Source organism: Vollenhovia emeryi, unplaced genomic scaffold, assembly GCF_000949405.1.
Source record: "Vollenhovia emeryi isolate VEMERY1.0 unplaced genomic scaffold, V.emery_V1.0 DF939138.1, whole genome shotgun sequence".
NCBI classification, from domain to species: domain Eukaryota; kingdom Metazoa; phylum Arthropoda; class Insecta; order Hymenoptera; family Formicidae; genus Vollenhovia; species Vollenhovia emeryi.
Genome location: NW_011967228.1, coordinates 2,152,389 through 2,175,166, shown reverse-complemented (window position 1 = coordinate 2,175,166; position 22,778 = coordinate 2,152,389). Strand labels below are relative to the sequence as shown.

At 45.0% G+C, this 22,778-nt stretch overlaps 2 protein-coding genes across 2 annotated transcripts in view; both read left to right on the top strand.

The window, feature by feature from the left end:
- The first annotated feature begins 883 nt into the window (after window positions 1–883).
- Window positions 884–7,147, top strand: LOC105567424. The gene is made up of 4 exons (XM_012022288.1): window positions 884–887; window positions 952–1,899; window positions 3,259–3,507; window positions 5,023–7,147. Exons 1-4 carry the CDS (start codon window positions 884–886, stop codon window positions 5,112–5,114), a joined length of 1,293 nt encoding a protein of 430 aa, XP_011877678.1. The 3' UTR covers window positions 5,115–7,147.
- The window catches only part of LOC105567403, a 35,378-nt gene continuing 18,195 nt past the window's right edge, over window positions 5,596–22,778 (top strand). The window contains exon 1 of the mRNA XM_012022261.1: window positions 5,596–5,854. Within this exon, the coding sequence (XP_011877651.1) occupies window positions 5,616–5,854 (239 nt within the window). The 5' untranslated portion in view covers window positions 5,596–5,615. The remainder of the gene's footprint in view (window positions 5,855–22,778) is intronic.

The window sequence follows — 22,778 nt, the reverse complement described above, 5'->3', positions numbered from 1 at the left end:
TCTGTCATATCACAAATTCCCTCTGCCCGCATATAAATATTATATCATCTCGCGTATATTATGCTATTAATGCAATTGTTTATTCCGAAAACCAAGTACGAATTTAGGAACGTTTATTACATATAATTAGTATTTTCGCGCTCAGTTCGCGATACAATTTATGGTAGTTCTTTCCCAACTATGCTAGTCAAAATGAGACTCGATCAATAAAGTTCAACGGACAATGAATTCTTTTATATTAAATTCGAGCACATATTTTTAAACACTATTGCTTCTCTTAGAATATTAAAAACTGATAAGATATAAAGAGTGTTTTATAAAAGAAGAAAGTGGTAGAGCAGAAACGAAAACGCAAAGAACACTTAACCAAAAAACAAAGAGAATGGCATAACTTACGTTGCCACGTCCGCAAAGCATTACTGCGCACGAAAAAGTTAACCAAATTTTTTCTTTAGATTTATTATACTCTGATACCGTACGGTCAGCGTCGTTGAAATTTAAACATGCACTTCTTTAAACATTCAACTACTTTTGCTCGATTTTTTGTTTCAATCCTTAGTATAGATTTTTTGCTACTGACAAATGCATGTCCAAGTGTCAGGTTTTCTACTTCAGCGATCAGCGAAATGTTAAAAACAGTTAATTTTAAGTGATCATATCTCGGGGAAACTGCGGTAAATCAAACTGAAATTTTACACACATACGTATTGATATCTAAATTAGTTTTGCTGCAAGTTTAAAGAAAATCTTGAGCATTTTTGACCTAACTACCTTAAAATATTAGAAATTGAAAAATAATTTCAATAAGAGAAAGGGAGAGTATTTCGAATATTTGCCGATTGAACATTTTGTGAAACTTGACAGCATATTTTCGGGAATCACGATGGGTATGTGATACTTAGCGATATCTCGCGAATACTTGGTAAGGTTTGCGTCTGCTTTTTGTCGCAGCGAGCTCACCGGAACCACGTACCTGTCCGTACTTGGGTAAATTCACGGTGACGGACGTTAATCGGAACCAACGGAATACGCGCGAAAGCCGCAGGAGCCAGCACCAGCAGGAGTCTCTGCCCATCCGACACGACGGCGAGAAGGTGCGGCACGCCCAGGAGAGGAATGAAGACCGGCGGGGTCGTAAGCTGGATTATGAGGTGGAGAAGAGGCGGGCTAACAACGAGTATCTGGTCCACGAGAGGATGGGTCGGCGGGCGCGTTCGAACCGCGGCGGCAACCGGAGCCGCAAGGACTACAGCCTAGAGGAGATCTCCTCGTCGAGGAGAACCTCGGAGCTGGAGACTTTCCGGGATCTACGTGAGCGCGCCTTGCGATCGAAGGTCAGACGATCGGGCGATCTCGAGCAACGCGTCGCCAAGACGAGGAGATCACGCGCCGCCGAGCATCTCGAGAAAGACACGAGACGCGCGGTGGATCGCGGCGGGGTTGACGGGGACGAGGGTGAAACGCTCGAGGACGAGACGAGTTCGAGAGACAGGGTGAACAGATCGAGAAGGTACCCGAAAATAGAAGATTTTCATCCGCGCGATGTCGACGCGATCGGGCGATTTTGGGCCGCCGATCCGGACGACAGCTGGACCTCCAGCACGCTGCAGGTGCAGGGCGATTATTTCGGGGACTATCTGGAGGTCGACGGCCCGCTGCGAAAGAGATCCGTGCCGGTGAATCCAGCCGACACCAAGGGTATGACCTACAAAGATCTCCTGAGGATGAAGAGGGAGCTCGAGGAACGCGAGAGGGACGAGGACGTCCCGGAGAAGAGGGAGAAGAGAAACGAGGACGACTCGAGGTGCAGCTCCGAGGTGACGACCTTAACCGTGGGCTGCTCCACGGCGGATAGGATGGAGTTTCAAAGTGACTGCGTTGACGACGACGCTATCACCGGTAATTATCTGCCTTTTCTCCCTCTTTACCGTCATACCGAGAACTTTGTACCGCGCTGACTCCTTGAATACGAGCACAGTATCGCGAGCGACGAAGGAGGAATTATTTTTTCGAGGCATTTCGAGTGTAGAACTCGACACGGCTTAGAACAAGTGTCCCTTTAATACCAGAACGACTAGCGACTTATACTTTGGAGATAGACGGACCTTTATTCTAGCAAGAATTCTCGCTACAAAGAGAAAGATTTTTCTGTCTTTTCGCGTCTGTCCCTGAAATTTTTTTACCTCGATTAATTGTGTATTTTTTGCTAAGAAAATTGCGTATCTTACTGCCAACGACGATTCCGAATTAATTGGAAAGATCGGCGGTTTCAAAGGATTCGTAATGACCCAATATTCGGAGTAATCTATTTAATTAAAAGTAGATGTGAAAGACTTTTTCAAGGAAGAAACTATTTTGTAGCGAAACTTTTCTTCGTAATCTCTATCATTAATATCAATCAAATAGATATAGAAAATATGATCGATGACTGCTTGAAAATAGAGAGAACGTGCGTGGTTAAACATTCGGCTTTTTCTTAACTTTTTTAACACAGGAAGAAAATATTAACAATTGCAGAAAAACTGCGCTCTAGGAAATAAGAGAGAATAACGATATTTCGTTTTAAAAAACTACGTATCGTTGGTTTCAAACTACCGGCGATATTAAATCTATTTTGCGAGTTAAGAGAGAATAGATAAGAGATGAGAACCGTCCGTCAAATAACCACAAAATGTCTCGTCGGGAAATTTGCATTGATATTAATTGAGTCAATGTTTAGCAATAAAGCTCGCTAATGACGTAACACTTGTCGCGCTTACGAAAATATTATCCAGAGATGACGGTATGACGAATTCGAGGCTTTCAGCGTTAAGGCGACGATATTAACGCGCGGGCGCTTCTTATCGAGCCCCCAAAACTCGCGGGCCGTTTATCAATCCCGGTAATGTCGTAACTTCATTACGACGGCCGAAATGATACTCGAGCACGCTCCCCTGCCGCGATTCCGCATCAAGATCGAGATGCCTGAACGTTGGAAAGAACCGCGAGGCATGTCCGCCCCTCGCCACCCTCTCTTTCCCGCTACGTAGACTGGCGCTTCCCGGTCCCGCGGATATCTTCTCGACCCCTCGACACCGTTGAAGTTTATTTCGAGGTAGGGGGGGAGGGGGAATAATGGCACTCGAAGGGTAACGGCCGTCGAGACGCCAATCCCCCTCGCGCCCGGCCGTTATTATCCTCCAAAACTTTCTCCAACCAACCCTCCCGTGTTTCGCGAAGACCTCTCTGGCAGCCCCGCGCTCTCTCTTTGCCTTCCAGCCTATTCCTGCCACGGTAGATGGTTCGACGCCGAGGGCACGCAGTTCGTGATCGCCACCCCGCTGGCGCGCAGAACAGCGTGGTCGAGCAGCGAGAACAACAGGGCGCAGCCTTACAGGAACAGCCGTAGACTGTGCTTCATGTACAAAGAGAGCGGCGGAGTTGTCAGTTTGACTGCCAGCCCCATAGCGTGTCAGAGGGGCATCCCACCGCCCGCGCCGATGTTGGCCTTCAACGCTACCAGCACCGGTAAGTGGCAACCTCCGTCAACCCTTTCGCTTTCCGTCGCTGCGCCATTTCATCCCCCGGCATTAGCGTTAATCCGAGAACACTGGATCCGAGTGCGCGGAACGTAGTCCGATATGTTACGTTGAAAACATACGATAATTAAATTCTTAAATTCGTCGATACCTCGTTAAACATTGTCAGCGAAATACTAAAAGCGTTTGAAATTTAATTACAAGAGCAACGCAACATTTATTTTAAGAGGCCCCGTCGGAATCCCATTCTTTGTACACTCAGTCGCAAAAAAAGCGATACACTAAAAATTTGGGAGAAATGTACCAGATTTCAAGCGATCGTAACTTGGTATCAATTTTGCATCCTCTCACTTTATCACTCGCCATTTTGAAAAAAATGGCCGAGCATAATTTAATTTTCCATTTTTGTATTTATTTTTATCTCCATTATTTACCAAATTGTGGTCACTTGAATTTTGGTGCATTTCTCCCAAATTTTTAGTATACCGCTCTTTTGCGGCTGAGTGTATTAATATCAGTAAATCGATTGGAAAATAAAATTATTTATTTTTAAAGCTAACATTGGCCGTTCAATAAGTTTTTATCTCATTTTTTTTCTGCATCAAACGTGAAATATAACAATAAGTTCCTTAATGTTTCTATTAAACAGCAAATGTAAATTTCACATAAATATATATTTTCTGATGTCACCGGGATCTGGCGAACTCGTCGCGGCTACGCCCCCGACCGGGGGGGAAAACGCGACGAGATTCTCCGTCTTTTCGCAAAACGCTCAGTGTACTCCAATAACTTGCCCGTGACGTGAAGGCTGTGCCATCCAATCGAAATCGCAGAGTCAGCGATTGTCATCCATTGCGCCCCGCTCGAAATCTCGTCGCGGAGGGTGCGTGACAGCCACGCGTAATCTGGCGCGACATTCGCGTAGCTCTCTGTGACAAATAGACTGCGACAGCGCGTTGATAAACGCTGAGTTATGCGTCACTAGACCTAAGGCTATCTCGTAGGCGCGAAACAACCGTTAAATACGTTACTGTTAAACATACACTGTCCTGGCATTAATTACGACATTCGTTTCACCCGCGGCCTCGAGTTCAGTCCAATTCAAGAATTCGGTCCACACAGATGTAGCTGTCCTAAATATTACTATTTTTCGGGGTTGTGCCAATTCTAATTAGACATGCGGTAACCATATCGGTCTCTCCGTGTGTAGACTCGAAAATCTAGATTCCGAGATTGATTTTACGCGGCGGAGCTACAATGCAACTTTATACATTCAGTACGTATATTTTCGAGGGAAATATTTAGCACGTACTTGTAACAATACTTTTCCCGTATACGAGAAATGGATGTTACGGTCGGCAAACTCGAACGAGACAAATGCTGCAATGGCTAACAATAAGAGGTTGAATACGTGTCGCTTCTATCTCGCATGCGAGTGCATGCGGGCGAAGACACGTTGCAGGAATGTGTACATTGTAAAAATTGGTTATTTCTATCGTTGCAGGCCAGTGCATGGAAGCGAACGGCGGACAGATCGGCCGATCGACGTACCTGACGATCGTTCTGCTGACGGCGGTCGCCGCGATATTCAGGTGATTCTAATCGAAAGCGCGACGATTATTCGAAAACAATTGAAGGTCGGACTCGAACGCGGCGTCGGACACTCAGTGAGATCGTCATAAAAAAAAACTACCCGCGACACAGAGTGGCTCGAACGATCGAGCGCGCGCGTAAAGTTGCAGATGAATGCAGACCGTGAATGAGAGGAGACGCGGGAAAGAGAGGAGCTTATCGACAACGGTTTAGACAATCGTGTACGCGTAGCTCCCGTTACGAACTGTCAGGAAAAACTCGCGTTCATCTCGCGAAGAACCGAAGATGGAAGATCCGGGGGCGAGAAAGAAAAAGAAAGAAAGTGCTCGTTGGATTTTCGCGACGATCTCGTGGGAGGATCGAGCGGACATCGGCGGCGCGACGCGCGATCGGAGACGATCGGGAGAGCGTGAGTTTTCCCTGGCCAGTAGATTTTTTTTTACCGGACGTTAGGCACTAAGATTGCGGTCGGGCGGAGCTGGCGAGGTTTGTTGGGCGACTTTCATGGTTAGGCCATATCACGATCGGTATCGCGGCGACACGACGCGGACCTCGGTCGAGGACGAAGGGCCGCGACTCGCCCTCGTAGGATCGATCGTTCCCGGCGCGTCCTCTCGTTCCAAGTCGACGGGACGCGCTAAGATCGCTAGTTTTTACAGCGGACAGGAAACGGACGGCTACTACGAAGGGACTGCATCCTCGATAAGTGCGAAGGGAGACAGAGATGAAGAAGCATTTACTCGGTAAATATTTTCATCGCCGGGCGCGCACGCTCATTTCTTTGCTCATTCCCGGGCATGTACCCTCAAAGAAGTACCGAGTAATCCGATGATACGCGTAATAATAATATCGATTAATTACAAGTAATAACGCGCCGTCGGTTTTTCCGACGACGACCGAGGCGGATCCCCGTTTGTCCGGCAGCGACGCGCGCCAAGGATGAAGGGAAATGGATCGCGGGGTGAGTCGCTCGTCCACCCGGGACGAGCCCGGCCGAGCGAAGGAGCCGAGCGACAAACGAGACTCTTGATTAGCGTGCAGGAGTCCCCTCAGCCGATAAGAACAAACGCGCGGTATTATTTTTCCCCGGCCCGGTCGAGGATTAAAGAAGGTCAAGAAATTATTAAACGCGGCTGGGGGCGGGAGGGCTCCGTTCTGGACGTCACCGTGGTACGTTCTTCTCTTCCTCGGGGCTCGCACGGCTCACCACATTTTTCTTTATTCATGCGTCGAGAGGGGCCGCCGAGGAAATCGCGCGACGCGACGCGTCCCTCTCCCGCGCGGGAGGCAGACGGGTGATCCTTTGATCTATATTTTCGCTTCATTAGCATCTCGTTAGACGCGACGCAAGTGCAGCCCCCGCCTGATCCTAAGTTTTTATTCGTCGAGGATAAAGATCGCGTGCGATGTCACCGTCGAGTCGGGGGAGAACTGCCTTTAACGTTAAACGTGCGGTGGCGGCGCCGAGGTCTTTGTCTCCCGGTGAGCAATCGATTAGCTTAATTAACGATGGGATGCCCGCGGATGACGATACCTCTTCGGTGGTGACCCGCTCGGCGCGAACGTTAATGTTAAGCAATAAGCAATAAAGATACACGAAACATGTATACAAAACGTTACACACACACACACACACACATACACGCGCGCGCGCAGACACATACGTTTACGTGGCAACAGTACGTTCGAGGGAACGGTGATAACGAGGAGAATGTTGCGCTTAGTGGAATCGAGCGTGAAGGCGTTAACTCGAAGGAGGAACCCAATCGGTTTCGATCCTCGCGATTTAATGACGACGCAGGAAGGCCAGACGGAAGGGTGTAGGACGCTACGATATTATTGTAACTAATACAGAGTCTATATTATATATATTATTGTACAACCACCTTTGTAATAATTAAGCTGTAATCGAGTGACGAGAGTTGTAGAAGGAAGAGACAAACAAAGGGGGGGAGTTAGGGACAACGGAGAGAAAGAGTGAGTGCGCGTGAGCGAGAACCGAGGCGTGTATGTGTGCGAGAATGAAAGAAATTGGAATGAACGAGGGAGGGGGGGGGGGGACATGAAAAAGAATGAATCATAGGAAAAAGCCAATTGCTATTTTAGCACTTTTTCAATCGCGTCGTACGTAATTTCTACGCCATTAAGAATTTTCCGTCGGACTTTTGGTTTAATCAATCAACGACGTCGGCGAGATCGATTCTTGAGAGGAAGCGAGACTCAACGGGTGCGATGAAAATCTCATCGAGCCGGTTTTCGCTCACATCCGCGTCCAATTATTTCGTTCCCCACTCCCGTCGATCCCGATCGAAATTGCTCGCGACGCCCGCGATCAACTCGTCGCTCGCGAGGAATCTCGTCGACTCGCCTTACCTTGCGTTCCACTCCCCAAACCTCCGCCTTAGCCGATCGTCACGATCGTTGAGCATCGCATGTTATTTCACGCCTACTCAAGGATCCTCTCGGACAACGCACTTGATCGGGCGGCAGTGTCTCCGTTTCAGGGTTCTCAGAAGAGAGGGGCCGATCGATCTTCGTTGACCTCTCGGCGAGTGGTACACCGTGGGAGATTTGTATTATTGTCATAGACGTATAATATGTAGACTGCGCGTTTCGGCTGCAGACGTGTACGAACTTTAGAAAGAGACAGCTGTGTTCATCCTTTAATAATTCCTCTACTCTTCTGTTACCCCCATTACTTCTACTAGACAAAGGCTACGTTCAGCAGAAAAAGCTGCTTTGCAACCGGTGTAAAATTCGTGAATCTGATTGGCGTGTGCTCTTAAATTCACTCAACATTAAAAGAATACGCCAATCAGACTCACGAATTTTACAACAGTTGCAAAGCGGCTCTTTCTGCTGAACGCAGCCAGAGATAAGGTACGACCCCGCACCAGGTATCTCGTTCTAAAATTTGTACAGCTTTCACACGGGTGAGATAGGGAACGCGCAGTCTATTCTTACTATGTCAGTGATTATTGTCGGTACGCGCACAACAGCTGCGAGTGGCCGCGGACTCGTGCCACGAGCGAGCGGTGCATTCTCATTTTTTCACCAACCAGGTAGGACTTAGGCTACTTAGGACACTTAGCGGTTATCACATTAGGAGCCATACTGTACCTACGAGCGCAGCGCATACATATATATAGGCGTATATGAAGAAGTAGTGTTAATATCGGGTCTCTAGCCGTTAAGATTTCTCTAGCTTCTTAGGGATAATAAGCTCATTGTGAACAGCAATCAGGTCTGATCCAGGTGCCCCGCGGTCACGCGCCACGTGTGTACAATCCCTGACGAGGCACGAGCGTCAATCACGCGTCTAACGACGACGCGACTTCCGCGATAGCCGAAGGTCCCGCGTCGACGGAGCGTGGCGAACGTCGGCGAGAAAATAAGAGGAGAGAACGAGCTCGATAGTAATTTACTCTGTCCTTTCCTAGGAAAAAAAAAATAATCGAAGGATGTATTGGATGGATACGCCAAGATTATCGCCGTGAAATTCAGATCGTGGCGAATTATTTCCAATTGTTTCACTTGCTCGTTTGGAAGTTATTAATTATTGAATATTGCTATTTTAACAGGGTCTTACGGGAACTCTCGAGGGACAAATAATAAATCATTCCACAGCTATTAAAAACAAAAAAATTCGATTTCTTCACCGTGTATTTCAAGCGTGTAGAACTGTTCCCACCAAGTTTTAAAATGATTAGCTTGCACATTTACAACGTCGCATGCCGACTTCACCTTTTAAGGCAAAAACTCTGCATTTTTCATCAAATTCCAATCTTATTCGCAATAAATAATACTTCAAACCACGATTTCGTTAATTTCTTATAATGAGTTGACGAGGAATTCGGGCTCTGTTCAATCTTAACTTTCTGCTGTACTGGATTAACTTTCGGAAGAGACGATCCGTCCAATGCATCCTTTCTCGGCTTTCTCTCATGTTAATTCTCGCGAGCTTAAACAGCGAATTAGATCGCTAATTCTTCGATCTAATGAACTGCGTAAAATTCTGTACGGCAGATCCGCACGATTCGAGAACCATTCGACAAGCCCCCCCCCCGTGTTGAAATTTTTAGAGCTAACACTCTTTCGTGTGTAACTGTGTCGTCAGTCGGAATATCAGTTGTTTGCTGTTCGCTATTACGCGGTCAGCGGAAGAACAAATGTTTATCTTCATTTAGAGCGGTCGTTAGAACGCGAATGATTCTCATCACACCTGAAATCATTCAAATTCCGCGAGTCCGCGATTTATTTTTTAAATTCTCCCACCCGCGTCGCCAGACGAAGCGCATATTTCGATCGCATATATATATTTTGCTCCTATACATTCCTGTTTGCTTTCATGATCCCCGCTATATATACGCGAAGCTATGGAATGCATGCAATAATCAGATTAAGCAAAGCTGATGGCAAAGAGAGGAGCGGAACGGACGGTATTAAAGAATGAAAATGGTTATTCGAACATTGCTACGCGCGCGCGCGTTCCTCGCTTCCTGGCTTCCCCTCGCGATTTGCATTCGAAAGCGTCATTTTGGAACGACTCGTCTCCTCGAGTCGCGCTTATTATTCTGAAGAATTGTCGGTTTCATCGTCGGTACTATCATTGCGCAGCGCCCGAGTCGAAATTTGGATACTGTTTTGACACTTTTAAGGACAATTTACACCTACTTAGCTGATCCATACACCTACATAGACTACCTATCAGTAATAACCTACTTTGATGACATATATATACTCCTCCCTTGAATCTTTGACTCTAAAAATTTACTTTAGCTTCTACTCAAAAGGGCCTACTTTAATGCTAAATTGGCAAAAGTAGAAATTTCCGACACTATCAGTTTTTAAAGTAGGAGTAAATTTTGTACTTGCAGTTGAACTTCTTTTACTGTCTTAGGTCCTACTATACATATAATTCTAAAAATTTACTTTAGCTTCTACTCAAAAGGGCCTACTTTAATGCTAAGTTGGCAAAAGTAGAAATTTTCGACTCTATCAGTTTTAAAGTAGGTTTTAAACTAAATTTTGTACTTGCTGTTCAACCTCTTTTACTGTCTTAGGTCCTACTATATAATAGAATTAAAGGTTCGACATAGGGCCAAAATTTCGACTCGGGAGGGGGATACTTTAATAACGAACGAAATATGCGAGCCGTCGATCGCAAGTTGATTCCCCCGTGAGGGGAAAACTTGACGAGTTTCACGTAAACGTCGCGAAACGCGTAGAATGTTTCACGGTAAAAACGAGCGCGTTTCGAGAGCGGGGAAGATGCGAGAACGTGGCTGGGCAAACGCTCGAATATTCTATTATTTTCGATTTGCCTGACGCAAACAACGTCGAGGGATTCAATAATTATCAGAGCATCCCCAAACATCGTTACTAACCCCGACCACCTCCGCTCGACTCGCCCTCTCCCTCCCCTTCCCCCTCTCTCGCCAAACATTATGCGCGGCATTTAATGAGATTGATGCAATCGTCCGATGCATTTAATCCTGCCAATTTACATTGCGCCCTAATATCGTGCGCGAGCATTCCGCTAATGGAGTCGCTAATGAGAAACAGAAACATTCTCCTCGCTCGTTGTTGTTTTCGATAGATTAGACAACCACCGGCAGAAAATTGCAAACGGACCGTCCCCTCCCGGGAGAGAATCCGCGCTTTATTTGAACACGCTGTTCGCTCTCGATTCTCGTTCCATTACAGCGGAAATTACATTAGTATAAAATATACGCCGCGGTCGAGATGCGAGTGGAGATTTCGCGTAATAAGTCGAAATCAAATCTAATCAAAGCCCTCGCCCCTCCTGTCTTCTTTGGAAGAAACCGTTAAACTCGGATTTGCGGGAACGATCGTGCCCTTCGTTCCCCGAAGTTGAAATAATGGAAAATTCGCGAGGCAGCGTCGACGTTCATTTTCGGGAAGCGTCGACTACCGCGCAACTCAGGGGACAGAGTTGTTGAACTACGGCTTTTAGGCGGATAGCCGCGTTCGGAACAAGCCCGAGGAGTTGTTCATAACGGCAGTATTTTCGTCCGAAGCACCGCTCGGCGAAAACCCATTCGTTGCAACAATCTCCCGAACGGCCATAAGACGCGGGCATCTCGCGTGCGCGGTTGATTTCGCCGCAGTGCGGATGCGGCTTCGAAACCGATGTGAATACCGAACTGGGATTACAGCGCGGCGCGCAGCCGGTCCGGGCCGGCGGCACGGCGTACCGGCGATTAACGATTTTATGGAAGCTCGTCTGATGGGATTATCGGATTACTTCCGTGTCGGCGCGAGTACTCCGCGCCGCGGTATATCGCTCCTCCGCGCCGCGGATTATGTTCTCATTCTTAAGATCGCCCCCGTCGCCGACCGCGCCGCTCGTGAGATTCGGGACACGTCCCTGGCAACCGAGGGATACCGTTCCATTTGGCGCTCGTTACGCGCGCGAGCGTCGCTCGTCCTTGTTTAACATTTGCTAAGCAACAAGGATGAAGGTGGCTCTAAGAGGAACTAAATGGAACCGTATCCCGGCTCACGGGGAAATTGGCCGCGTGACAAACGGACGATTCGAGTACGCGAGATCGTCAACCCTGCTTTAATAAATCAGCCGTTTTGGTCAACGGCCAGACGAATCTCTATGATAAGTTGAGGGTATTCGATTGAAGAAGAATGCATTATTTCCCAAGTATTTAAATATCAAATTTAGCGGAATGCTATCCTGTCACTTTCATATACGCGTCATAGATTTACGTCTCCTTAATTTTAGAACAGATTATCAAAGAAGGTCTTTAAATCATGGGCTCTCTTTCACATCACTGCTTGTACCTTAATTCGATCAAATTTCTCGAAATTCGATCTCTCTTATTGTTTATTAATCTTTGAATGAGCCTTTAGCTATTTTCTGCTATTTGAATCATTACTTCGAATTACTTTTCTTATTTTAGCTATTGCACTCTGCTTTCGTTACGTGATCGTACACCCGAAAATAAATCAATTCTGAATCGGCCTGTATTTTAAGTGAAAATTTCTAGACCGACATGTTTCCGAAATAACCAATCTAATTAATAGATATGTCAACGCTCGTTTAAGCTAAAGTACACATATAGGTCAACAGTCAAAATACGAGCAAAATAAGGATAAAATATTGATCCGTTAGTCGTATCTCCACCCCTTCTTAGCTCACAATTAGTCAATCTAATTTACTTTTTAACAAGACTTGAACAAATAGAAATAATAATTCAGATTCAATTTAACCGCGAAATTGTGTCGTTTTGCTATCCCATTAGTTTTCTTTCTTTATCGATATCAGAATATTTTTACGACGGTATAACATATGACATACGTTCTTTCACGTCTTCAACGTTATTAAGGGGATGCTGGAGTGGTTTGATTTACCGACAGAGTCGCATACAGTTTTTGGAGGTTTGTAAAGAAACGTAACCTCAATATGTCATATTATAGATACAAATGAAAATAATTATGTAGCATTTATGTACAAATACCAGACCCAAGTGTAGAATGCATAGTAGAACATTTTCATATAAAAAACATTGAGGTTTGAACTCTAATTCGTATCGCATTATGTATTGCAATATTTGTAATACATAATGCGATACGAATTAGACTTCAAATCTCAATGTTTTTTATATGAAAATGTTCAACTATGCATTCTACACTTGGGTCTGGTATTAGTTTGTACATAAATGCAAATAATAAGATTTACAAACGCAAAAACGGTATCCGACTCTGTCGGTAAATCAAACCACTCCAGCATCCCCTTAAGTCTAATTTACTTTTCAATAATGATCTCATTGTTGCTATTATTATTACCGGTTATCATTTCTCGATTGAAAGACGGGGCAGCGAAATGCAAAAACGATTTCCGGCCTCCCCTTCCCCTCCCCCCCCGAAAAAGGTAAAAAGCACCGGGCATGCTCGCGAGCTCGCAATTTATATCGTCATAAATATATTTACGGTTATGACTCCGATATCGCTAAACGCACGACGCTTTATTTCATAGCTTCCGGAAATATTGTAGATTCGTCGACTTCCTGTGCCCCCCCCCCTCCCTCCCTCCCCCCTCTAGGATCGATACTCCGATAAAATCCCGCCCGCCCGTACACGGTCGTTCGAAAACAATTCGGTGCTTATTTCCCTTCGCGAGTCATACGCATATCCGGCCTACGAAAAAACGGGAGATGTATCGGGATATCCGGTTCGCAGCGACGACTCGCATCTCGCGTCAGCGTCCTTCGTTATCAGAAACGATCCATCCGTCAGGACCGCCGCAAGGGTGAATCTATGTGTATGTTACAACTAGAAATTAAATGACCAAACAGTAAAGAAGTTGAGGTGGTAACGTGGGTTACCACCATGCTTCAAAGGGTTAGAGATATCGGAAAGTGCTTTCGATTTTGACATCCAACTCCGACTTGCGTCGGTCCTGTCCGCGATGGAGGCGCACGTGCACGGACGACGTCCGCGACTGGAAAATCGTCGTCTTCCGGAGATTAAACTGCCTCCAGTGCCATATGGGGAAACAGCGAAACTTCCCCCCCCCCCCAATCTGTAGGAGGTAACGACTCCCGCGTGTGCGGGGATGAGAGCCGCGATGCGTCTCGATTACGAGAGTACAAGGAGGGGCAGACGGGGGATAAGAAAAATGCTACTCACTGATAGCCCGCGTTTTTCACGGCCCGAATGCCGGAAAAGTTCTCGAGCGTCATTGTGCTGTGGATTTAACTCTCCGCCGCAGCGACGGGGGAGGCGAGAGAGCGGGCGTCTTTTCTAATTTCGCGCTAAATTCTGATCTTCGCATTTGCCGCGTGCCACCTAAAATAGTTGCCCGATTGTACTGGAGTTAACCGACGAACCCGGCACCGCAAAGGGAGAATTCTCCCTTAATGCGTTCCGTTCAATTTCATTTATTACAGTGTAACGATAAAAAAAACAGTGCTATCAGAAAGATACATATCGGTGATATCCATCTCCGCTTCTCCGTGTCTCAATATTATTAAAAGTAACGATCGAGAGTAATTCCTACCGTTTCTCGCTATCTCGACCTGAGAGAAATGTATCCCCACGGACGATCGTGATCTTTCTTTATAAACGCAAAAGTCAGGTAGATAAGACAGAAATGGATTAGCTTCCATTACGGCTCCACTTGCCAAATGTGTGTAGTCGACGTTCGCCCTACGATAGAGCCACGGCCTCGCCCTGCGGAGGTCAATATAAAAAATGCGTTCTCGGAACATGCGGGATAGCCGCGCGCCGCCGAGGCTCTCGCAAGCCCCGGGAACACGCCGGCACCTTCCTTTCTCGTGGCGGTATAGCACAGTCGCACCCTCCGTCGATTCGAGGACGTTTTCAATCAAGGGACAATCATCCCTCGACGAGCAATCCAAGTTCTATCGGATCAATCCGCCGTTCCGTCCCCCGACGAGACACGCGGTTAGATTCGTCCTTCCCTCTGCCCTATCCTCCCCTCGTTCTTATCCGAACAACGACAGGAATAACTTCCGCTACACCCTCGGCGATGGCCCACCCCGAATGTACAACGCGGTGCGGATGCGTGCGCGAGATGCAATTACGCTATCTCGAATAATATTGAATGTTCTCGCATCGAATTGATTCCCCGATTGGTTTCCCCATACTGATCTCAAGAGTGACCTCTCGCACCAACTTTTCAACGGCGAGGGACGGAATGAAATTTCCTCAAAGCACTAGATGTTCGAAACGACATTTATGTTTACGCGACACGAGCGAAAAACTTGCACAAAAGGGTCGATGCTTCTTTCGGAAGTTCTTTATTTCCCCGTGTATGACTGTACATTGAGCAACGTTGGCGCGATAAATTTATAAGCATTTTTGCAGATAATTGTTCAGACTTAGTTGATAAATTCTGAAAATAAAGCTGTAATGATTTTGAGACTGCTCAAGTGAAATCCCGCGTTATGAGATCAGCATGAAAAGCCGATCAGGAACAGCAATCGCTAATTTCTAACGTCGTGGCGCGCAGTCTTGTGCAATTAGAAATTTACTGATGCGCGCGTATCATGATTTCGGTAGGTGTACATAGATATATATATATACTTTGCGTGCGTACTATGCGTCCAAGAAAACGCACCTTCGTGAGACGAGCGCAAAAACCGCGGGGCAATGTGTAAAAAAGGGAGCGACGAGAGCCACCATTATCGCCTGGTATTTTATTCTCGCACGTTGAATTCGAGAGTGAGATCGAATCGGATTATCCGGCACGAATAGTTGAAATGGAATCGAAGAACCGACTATTCTGATATTAATGCGAAATTTCGACAAATGTACTGTAACGCGAGTTGAAAATTGCCGCTGAAGGCAGATCCCATTTCATCGGAATAACGTGGTAGAACATTATAATTGCATAACATTAATTTTTTAGCGGAAATACGAAAAAAAAAATTGGAATCGAAGAGGAGAGACACAATACCTGCGAGTGATACGAAACAATATGTTATTTATTCCCGTTTTTATATTTTTCATATTCCGATGTAACATTAGTGCACCGTTTTTGTTTGCACTCTTGTTACGATTATATAACTTTTTTTTTAATTGTTACTCGAAAATTATGGAATGCCCATTGTAACTTTAAATATTTTCTGGCCGCATAATCTCATTGCGTAAAAGGGTATTTACGAAAGCTCGTTTCATTATAAGTTTACTCCCTGTTTTTCTTTCGAATACAACTCCGTACTACTGCGCTTGTGTACTCCTCTTCTCGAGCCACTGTCACATCCACTTGATTTGTAACGATATGAAGACGTAAATGGGAAATCGGGTCGCCTAATTTTCGGGTTAGATAATCCCTTGCGAGCTCGTTAAGAAGTTTCGCCATCGGCGCGACGGGAGGAAACTGGATACATGATCGCTTTGAATTTGCATACTTCCTCGTAGTCTGAATCTCATTTGCTTAGGCGAATTGTCGAAGTAAAGCGGCGACGATCGGTCGACAATTCCTGCAACGCAAGCGATTCTGCCGGCGATTTGCCGAAACGGAATCGAATCCAGGTCAGATGAGCTATCGGAAAGTCTGTTTACTGAATGCAGTATATTCATAGAAATGCCGAAACAGCATCAATAATCGGACGGGCTACTGATCGATAAACAAATATAGTAAAAATTCACTTGGAGGTTTCCATCGATAATAAAATCATCCCTCGGATTGAGACATGTTAGATGACAGGTGCATTGAAAAATTAACTTGGGCTTGAGTGACTTTCAATTTTCGAGAGGGACGAAGGATAATCGAAAAGATCGTCCAACGATGCCTGTCATATTACGAGATGAAATTTACAGATTTTTATTGAAGACTGAACCCCGTTTAATTTATATAGCAAACTTATGCTGCAAATACATGTTGCACGGCGATTTCTATCGAATACGAATACCGAGTCGGCCCTTTCATGCGCGCGAGCGCGAAACGAGCACGTCGCTGCCATTTACGGTCGCACAATTTTCCGGCACCTCGGCTGCCGTTTCTCTCCGGCTTTAATCGCTTGCTCGACATCGTCCCGACAATACGAATTGATGATCGAACGTAAAATCGATCGCTCACGTCGCGTGCCGAATGCTCGGCTCAGCGGAGTCCATTAAGATCTCGCATTATGTGTCGCGAATCATGCCTCGAACGCTTTAAATCGACCGGCTCGACTGCTGTAATTTCGCGATTACACAACGGACAATCATTTACGGGACTTCCGTTGCTGATGGAGTGTTCGATATAAGAAGTAGACGCGGTGTCGTCTTTTTTTTCCCGAATGTTTCTTCCTCCGAAAAAGATTTCGCACTTTGTTCACGATCCTTTTACCTTCGGTCTGCTCGCTGTCCTTAATTATAATGAGTTCTTAACGTCAGATACGAATATTTGTATACCCTTTTACGAAGCATACGTGTTTAAGACTTGAACGTTAATTAAATGGACAGATTGCAATGTTTGCGCAGTTGTCAAAACGTGTCAGAACGAGCCATCATTATCCAATCATCCTGGACGTACGTCGTCACGAGAAACAGAACCGGATGCGACGAGATCGGCGAAAAATACGATTTATAGTAGTTTGTCGGATGAATGGCAAAAGCAATATTGAATGCGTGGGCGCGTGCATGATACTACCATAGTGTGTGAACCGCGAGGAGAGGAAAGATAAGTGTGTAAGCTACCTGTGCCTTGTAACAAACTATATATGTATGTATATATGCAACACACACGAGAAAAAAGAACGTAAATACACCTTATATAAATATATATATATAGATACACGTAACACACTGACGCGTACACATACATACACACAAACGAGATACTCTTACGATAATCTATTTAAACAAATCGTTGCCGTCTCTTCTGAAACAGAAACCCCCTCTCAGAATTTCATTGCAACGCCCGCAGAGAGAACGAGAGAGAGAGAGAGAGAGAGAGAGAGAAAACGGAGCAAAAAAACGACGAAGAAGAAAGGGAAAAAAGAAATGAAAAAGATATGTTGTTGAATAAAATAGCAATAATCGAATTTCAGACTGAATTATGATTGAATATTATACCGCAAGTCTTTGTTGTCGCGGCGGCGACGCGCGAGTGTGTTAATTATTATAAATACTGTTACAGTGTCTTGCTACAACTGGGGAGATTAAAATAAAATCTCGAAGCTCGAAACATCTTTGGGAGATTTCATTTCTGCCCTGCGACAAGATCGAATCCTCAAGCGGCGTAACAATTGTTATTAATGACTTTGGTTGCACTGAGAAAAGTCTTTGAAAATTTATTTCTGGCATATAACGTTTATTTCGCTAAAATAAACATTTGTGGCAATGCTTATTAATCATTACCGGTGACAATAAGCAAACTCCCCTTTCGTCAATGCTTATTTTACGTTCAATAGAAAAATGTATGCCTCAAAGGGTTAACTTTAAGTTTAGCATAATTCATTCTTTGTCTCTTTCCAATTGTTACCTTAGAAAGCGACAAACGTGAATTAAACTGACAATAAAATTAAAGTTAAATGACGCTTGGTGAAACCGGGCCTTAAAAGCGCCCGCGGGCAAAACTGGGGACAAGCTGGCGTTTCTTCGGGGCCGAATTGACATTTCTTCGCCCAGCGGAAAGAAGCATGTCTCGCGATCAAATCCCTTTTCTTGCTCGTGCCTCGTCGGATTTATCGCCGGCCGTTGTTGCGTTGCGAGCGGCCAATTGGCGAAGAGCGATGCTCCTTTTTGATTTAAGGTTTCTCTTTCTTTACGATCGCGCAGTCGACTGTCTCGCACGGCTATAACAGCAATGCACGAACACATAAATTCTTTCTACCGGAGTTGGCTGGCACGTGGCAAGATCGAGATTCGGTGTGCGAGCTTCCGCCGTTATTTACTGCCATTTGCACGGGGTGGCGGGAGGAAGGAGCCGGAGGTAGCCGTTTTTGATGGATGTCGCGGGATAAGTACTTTTTCTTTGTTCCCCCGGGATCGTTTTGTAATTTAATGAAAATAAAAAAGAAATCGCGTATCTTCCTCTCCGACGAAGGAAGATACATCGCCACAGAATGCGTCGCATCACCGAGACGTCGCCTGCATCTCTCGAGGCGTCAAGGAACAGGTAATGTATATCGATGCGATGGTAATTAGCCAGAGGAATATTATATTAACAACAGGAAGAAAAATTATTTAACGACTTTACACTGGCCGGGTGGCTTCATTTAATAATTTATTCCAACGTTTCGACCACCCAATATATTTCCTCGAAAAGGACACCACAATCCGGATGGTCGAAACAATAGTAATTGGGCTCCTAAGTGGGAGACTTTTATCGTATGTATATTTTTGCAGAAAATACACGACATTGCGCGTGTTGTAAAAAGTTGTTAATTATGAAATATTCCTGTCCCGCGCGAATTTCTGCGTTTCCCTGCAAATTTTTGTCCTCCAAGAACGAGCTTAATATCAGTTCTCTTCATCTTTACGCAGCGAAAATTATGATCGATGATGATAGAGCATTATTATTTTCATACTTGTTTATCATACTTCGGCTTATAATGGATTCATCTACCTATATTCTCCGCTGACTTGTTTTTCATCGCGGATCTCCCGTGAATTCCTGTGTTAAAACAAGCACGATAGAAATTAAAAATTGAATAAAGATGCGAGATATACCTTCCGGACCCGATTTGCCGGAGGGTTTAATAAACGCAATAGCGCAGCGAAATTACAATTCGATATGCATCGCGATGATGATATCATTGGCGTCATATAGTTACAATGGAAATACGTAACGATCTTTCTGCACATAATTCCATGAAAGTAAATGGCAGCAGCTACGAGGAATCGTAGATCGCTCGCTCAGCATGTTACACAAAAGAGACGAAACTACCCACCCTCGTATCAGCATTTTATCACCCGTACTATCGGCATTACCCTTTTTCGCAGCGCGACACGAATTCCCGCGCAAGAGGAATATGGTTCAACCGCATTGCGAAATATATGTCATTATCGATCACCGCGTAAACGCCGATATATATAATTTTGTACAAAATCCGTTACTGCATCTTACGCGAGGTATTTTAGCTCTTTGAGCTGCGCGAGAAAAATATTCCCGTTAACGCCAGATTTTGTTACGAGTCTGAGGCCACGATATTTTTTTTAGAACCAAATTATCGAGTGATACTCCCGATGAAGTTAAATGTCAAGAGTGAAGACGCCTTGGGTTTAAAATATATTTTAAACCTCAACTGATTACGAAACCGATAAATGGCAGTCTCCTTCAACACTCGCTGAGGAGCAATTTAATGTTTAAATAACGATCGCCACACCTTGCGTATAAAAGTTTCTAGGGACGTACGTTTCTTACCGCGCTCGTATTTTATTTTTATTTCGCGCTTAATAATCCATGAGATCGCAGATAGTGTTATATCATTATCACTCTCGTTAACGAAAATTCAATATTCTTTTTATCATCGAGCTGTCAGTGCGATACATTTCGCGTGCCTCTCATTGATCGGCAAAAATTAACGCATAAGCGAAACACAATGCGTGGAAGACAATGCGATTTCGGGAAATTTTAACTGTGCAACAACGCGCTTTTCATACTCGAGCGTCTAATTACTGCATTTTACCGCGGGATAATTAGGTCTCGATATGAAAGATTTTTATAACACGTGTGCGTACAATAATATTCATTTGCAGAATCCGACGAGGCGTTGTTCCATTCTCATTAACGAGTATTTATCGAGTTTTCCGTTAACGAATATATCCCAGAAATATTTCTCAAAAACAATGGTCGGTTATTATATTGCAGATAAATAAATTAAATGATTGGTATACAATTTCTCTGAGCATAAATATAATATATCCTGCACAAATTGGACGTATGTATTTTACTCTCAATTAACTACATCAATGACATCATTTTTTTAATAATCTTTAAAATGCGGCGCTATTAAAATTTCACTTCTACAAGATTTCTGATTGCTCGATTATTCCCAGCTTCGCGGCGACGTTCGTCTATATTTTGCAGCACAGAGAAAAAGGTTTCTTTGGATTTAGTATTTCTATTTATTTGATTGAAATTTATTTCACTGAAACACCACATGCTTGTACGAAACATTATTTGTTTGAATAAAAATTTAGTTGTTTCATTCAAACAAACTCTATTATTTGATGGGAAAGATAATATTATTTCAAGTAATATCTTTCAATTAAATAATTATATTATATGGCCAGGCGATTATAAAGTTCGGTGCTGCCACTAGATTGAACTTGTCGGTCCAAGAGAAAAAAAACAGGATGTCCTAATAGTGCGCGCGATTGTCACTTTATTTTCATATATGTTACATCACACGGACGTCATCCGGTGTTTTTTTTTTTATCGCGTGACAAGTCATTGTCGAATACGGGACGGTAAGAAAACGCGTTGAAAAGGCCTCGCTGGCGCGTTGTTTATTGAAAAAGGCGTGCGCGCGCGCGGGTATCCGATTCTCTCGCAATCGGGTCTACAATTCGATTGCAGCGCGAGCAAGATCGATAACGCCCAGGATTGCCGGTCGACGCGTCATCCAGATTGGAAAATAACCTGTATGCCCCCCGTCCCATCTGCCCACGTATGTCGCCCGTGTGTTTCGAATATATCCTATTACCTAACGCGCTAGCATCCTGCGTAGAACAATTGAGATCGCGTGACGTACGGCCGTCTCTATCCGGTTAAATCAGACGACGCGGACGCGACGCGGACGCGCGGGGGGGGGGGGGGATCGGTACACGAGCAGACATTTTTTAATCACGCATTACGCCCACTATAAATCTCTCCGGGCGCCGTTATCGCGCGGTACGCACTGCCCAAGGACCATATTTCATTGCCTAAGACGCATAATGCGACGCATAATACAGTATTACGTTTCGGGCACGACCGATATATTTCGCGGGGAATATAATTTATACACGTCGGTGTATCCGCGCGCAAAGATTTCCCGAGGTTCTCTCGAGCGGCGCGCGAAATTTCGCGAAAATTCATTTTATTTTACGTCCCGGCTCGCGCGGACGGTATCTGTGATCGGAAAAATTCAGAGCCCAAGGGCGACAAAAGACGCGGGCACTTAAGCGCAACGAAGCGACCCGTTTGTTATTCTTAGGACGAAGTCGACGACCACAGTTTATCCTATCAGCTTGTAGCTCTCTGTCTAAGTAATTGCTGTTTGGCTGTAATCTCATCGCAATAATCCATTCGTCAGCGCTTGCCGTCTGGCCGCTGAATGAATTTTCCTCTCGCGGCCGCATTGCCGAGAGGATCGTGCAGCCTAGAATTTCTAGGATTGCGCAAGTAAAATTCGACAAAGCACGTAACTGGAACCTCGAGAAAGCTCGTTGATATTAACGTAAACTTTTAAGCAGCAATCATATTTGACGAGGTGAGTTTTCAATTTTGATAACAGATGATATTGCGGTAAGTTTTGTGATACTCCTCGATGTTTCAATATCATGGAGATCGAACGAAAATGACGTTACGTGAGAAATGCAAGCATCAAATCAGCGTCGACGTTTATCAATGCTGCGGCGCTCTAATTCAGTTTTATTTATAGCGATCGGGTTTCCTTCGCTGCCCTGCAGAAAGCAACGGGCAATTAACATCTTCGTTAACAGCCCGCGACTGAGACCTTGAGTGAATCTCCTTTCTTACGTTTTTATCTTGCAATCTATTAATTACCAGGGACGCGCTTCACGGTTCCGTTAACGAGTACTTCAAGTTAATTCATAACTAAATAATAATGCTGCTTATTCGCGTTTTCTCTCGCGGCGTATGCCTCGCAAAACTCTCCTCTATTCGCATGTGACCCCGTTCGGTATAATATCTCAGACGGCCGCAATTGTCCAGATGCTCCTTCAATATTGCAATAACGCTAATGCGCGCGCGCGCGCGCGAGCCGTACAGTTGTACGGCTTACTTTTAAGGAGTCGCCATAAATCTACAAAGAAGCCGTAAAATGATTATAAACGGCCGAAGTTGCACTTAACTGCGCGCCGACGTTGATTTAACGCGGGCTTTGCGCGGCCGAAAGTGTATATTGTTGCGGCCGGCATCGCTGCTCAAGTCTTTCCCTAACGAAGTATCGCCGGCGAAATCTAGTTTCAACACTTTGTGCCATAAGCTCACTACGAAGCTTGTTTAAA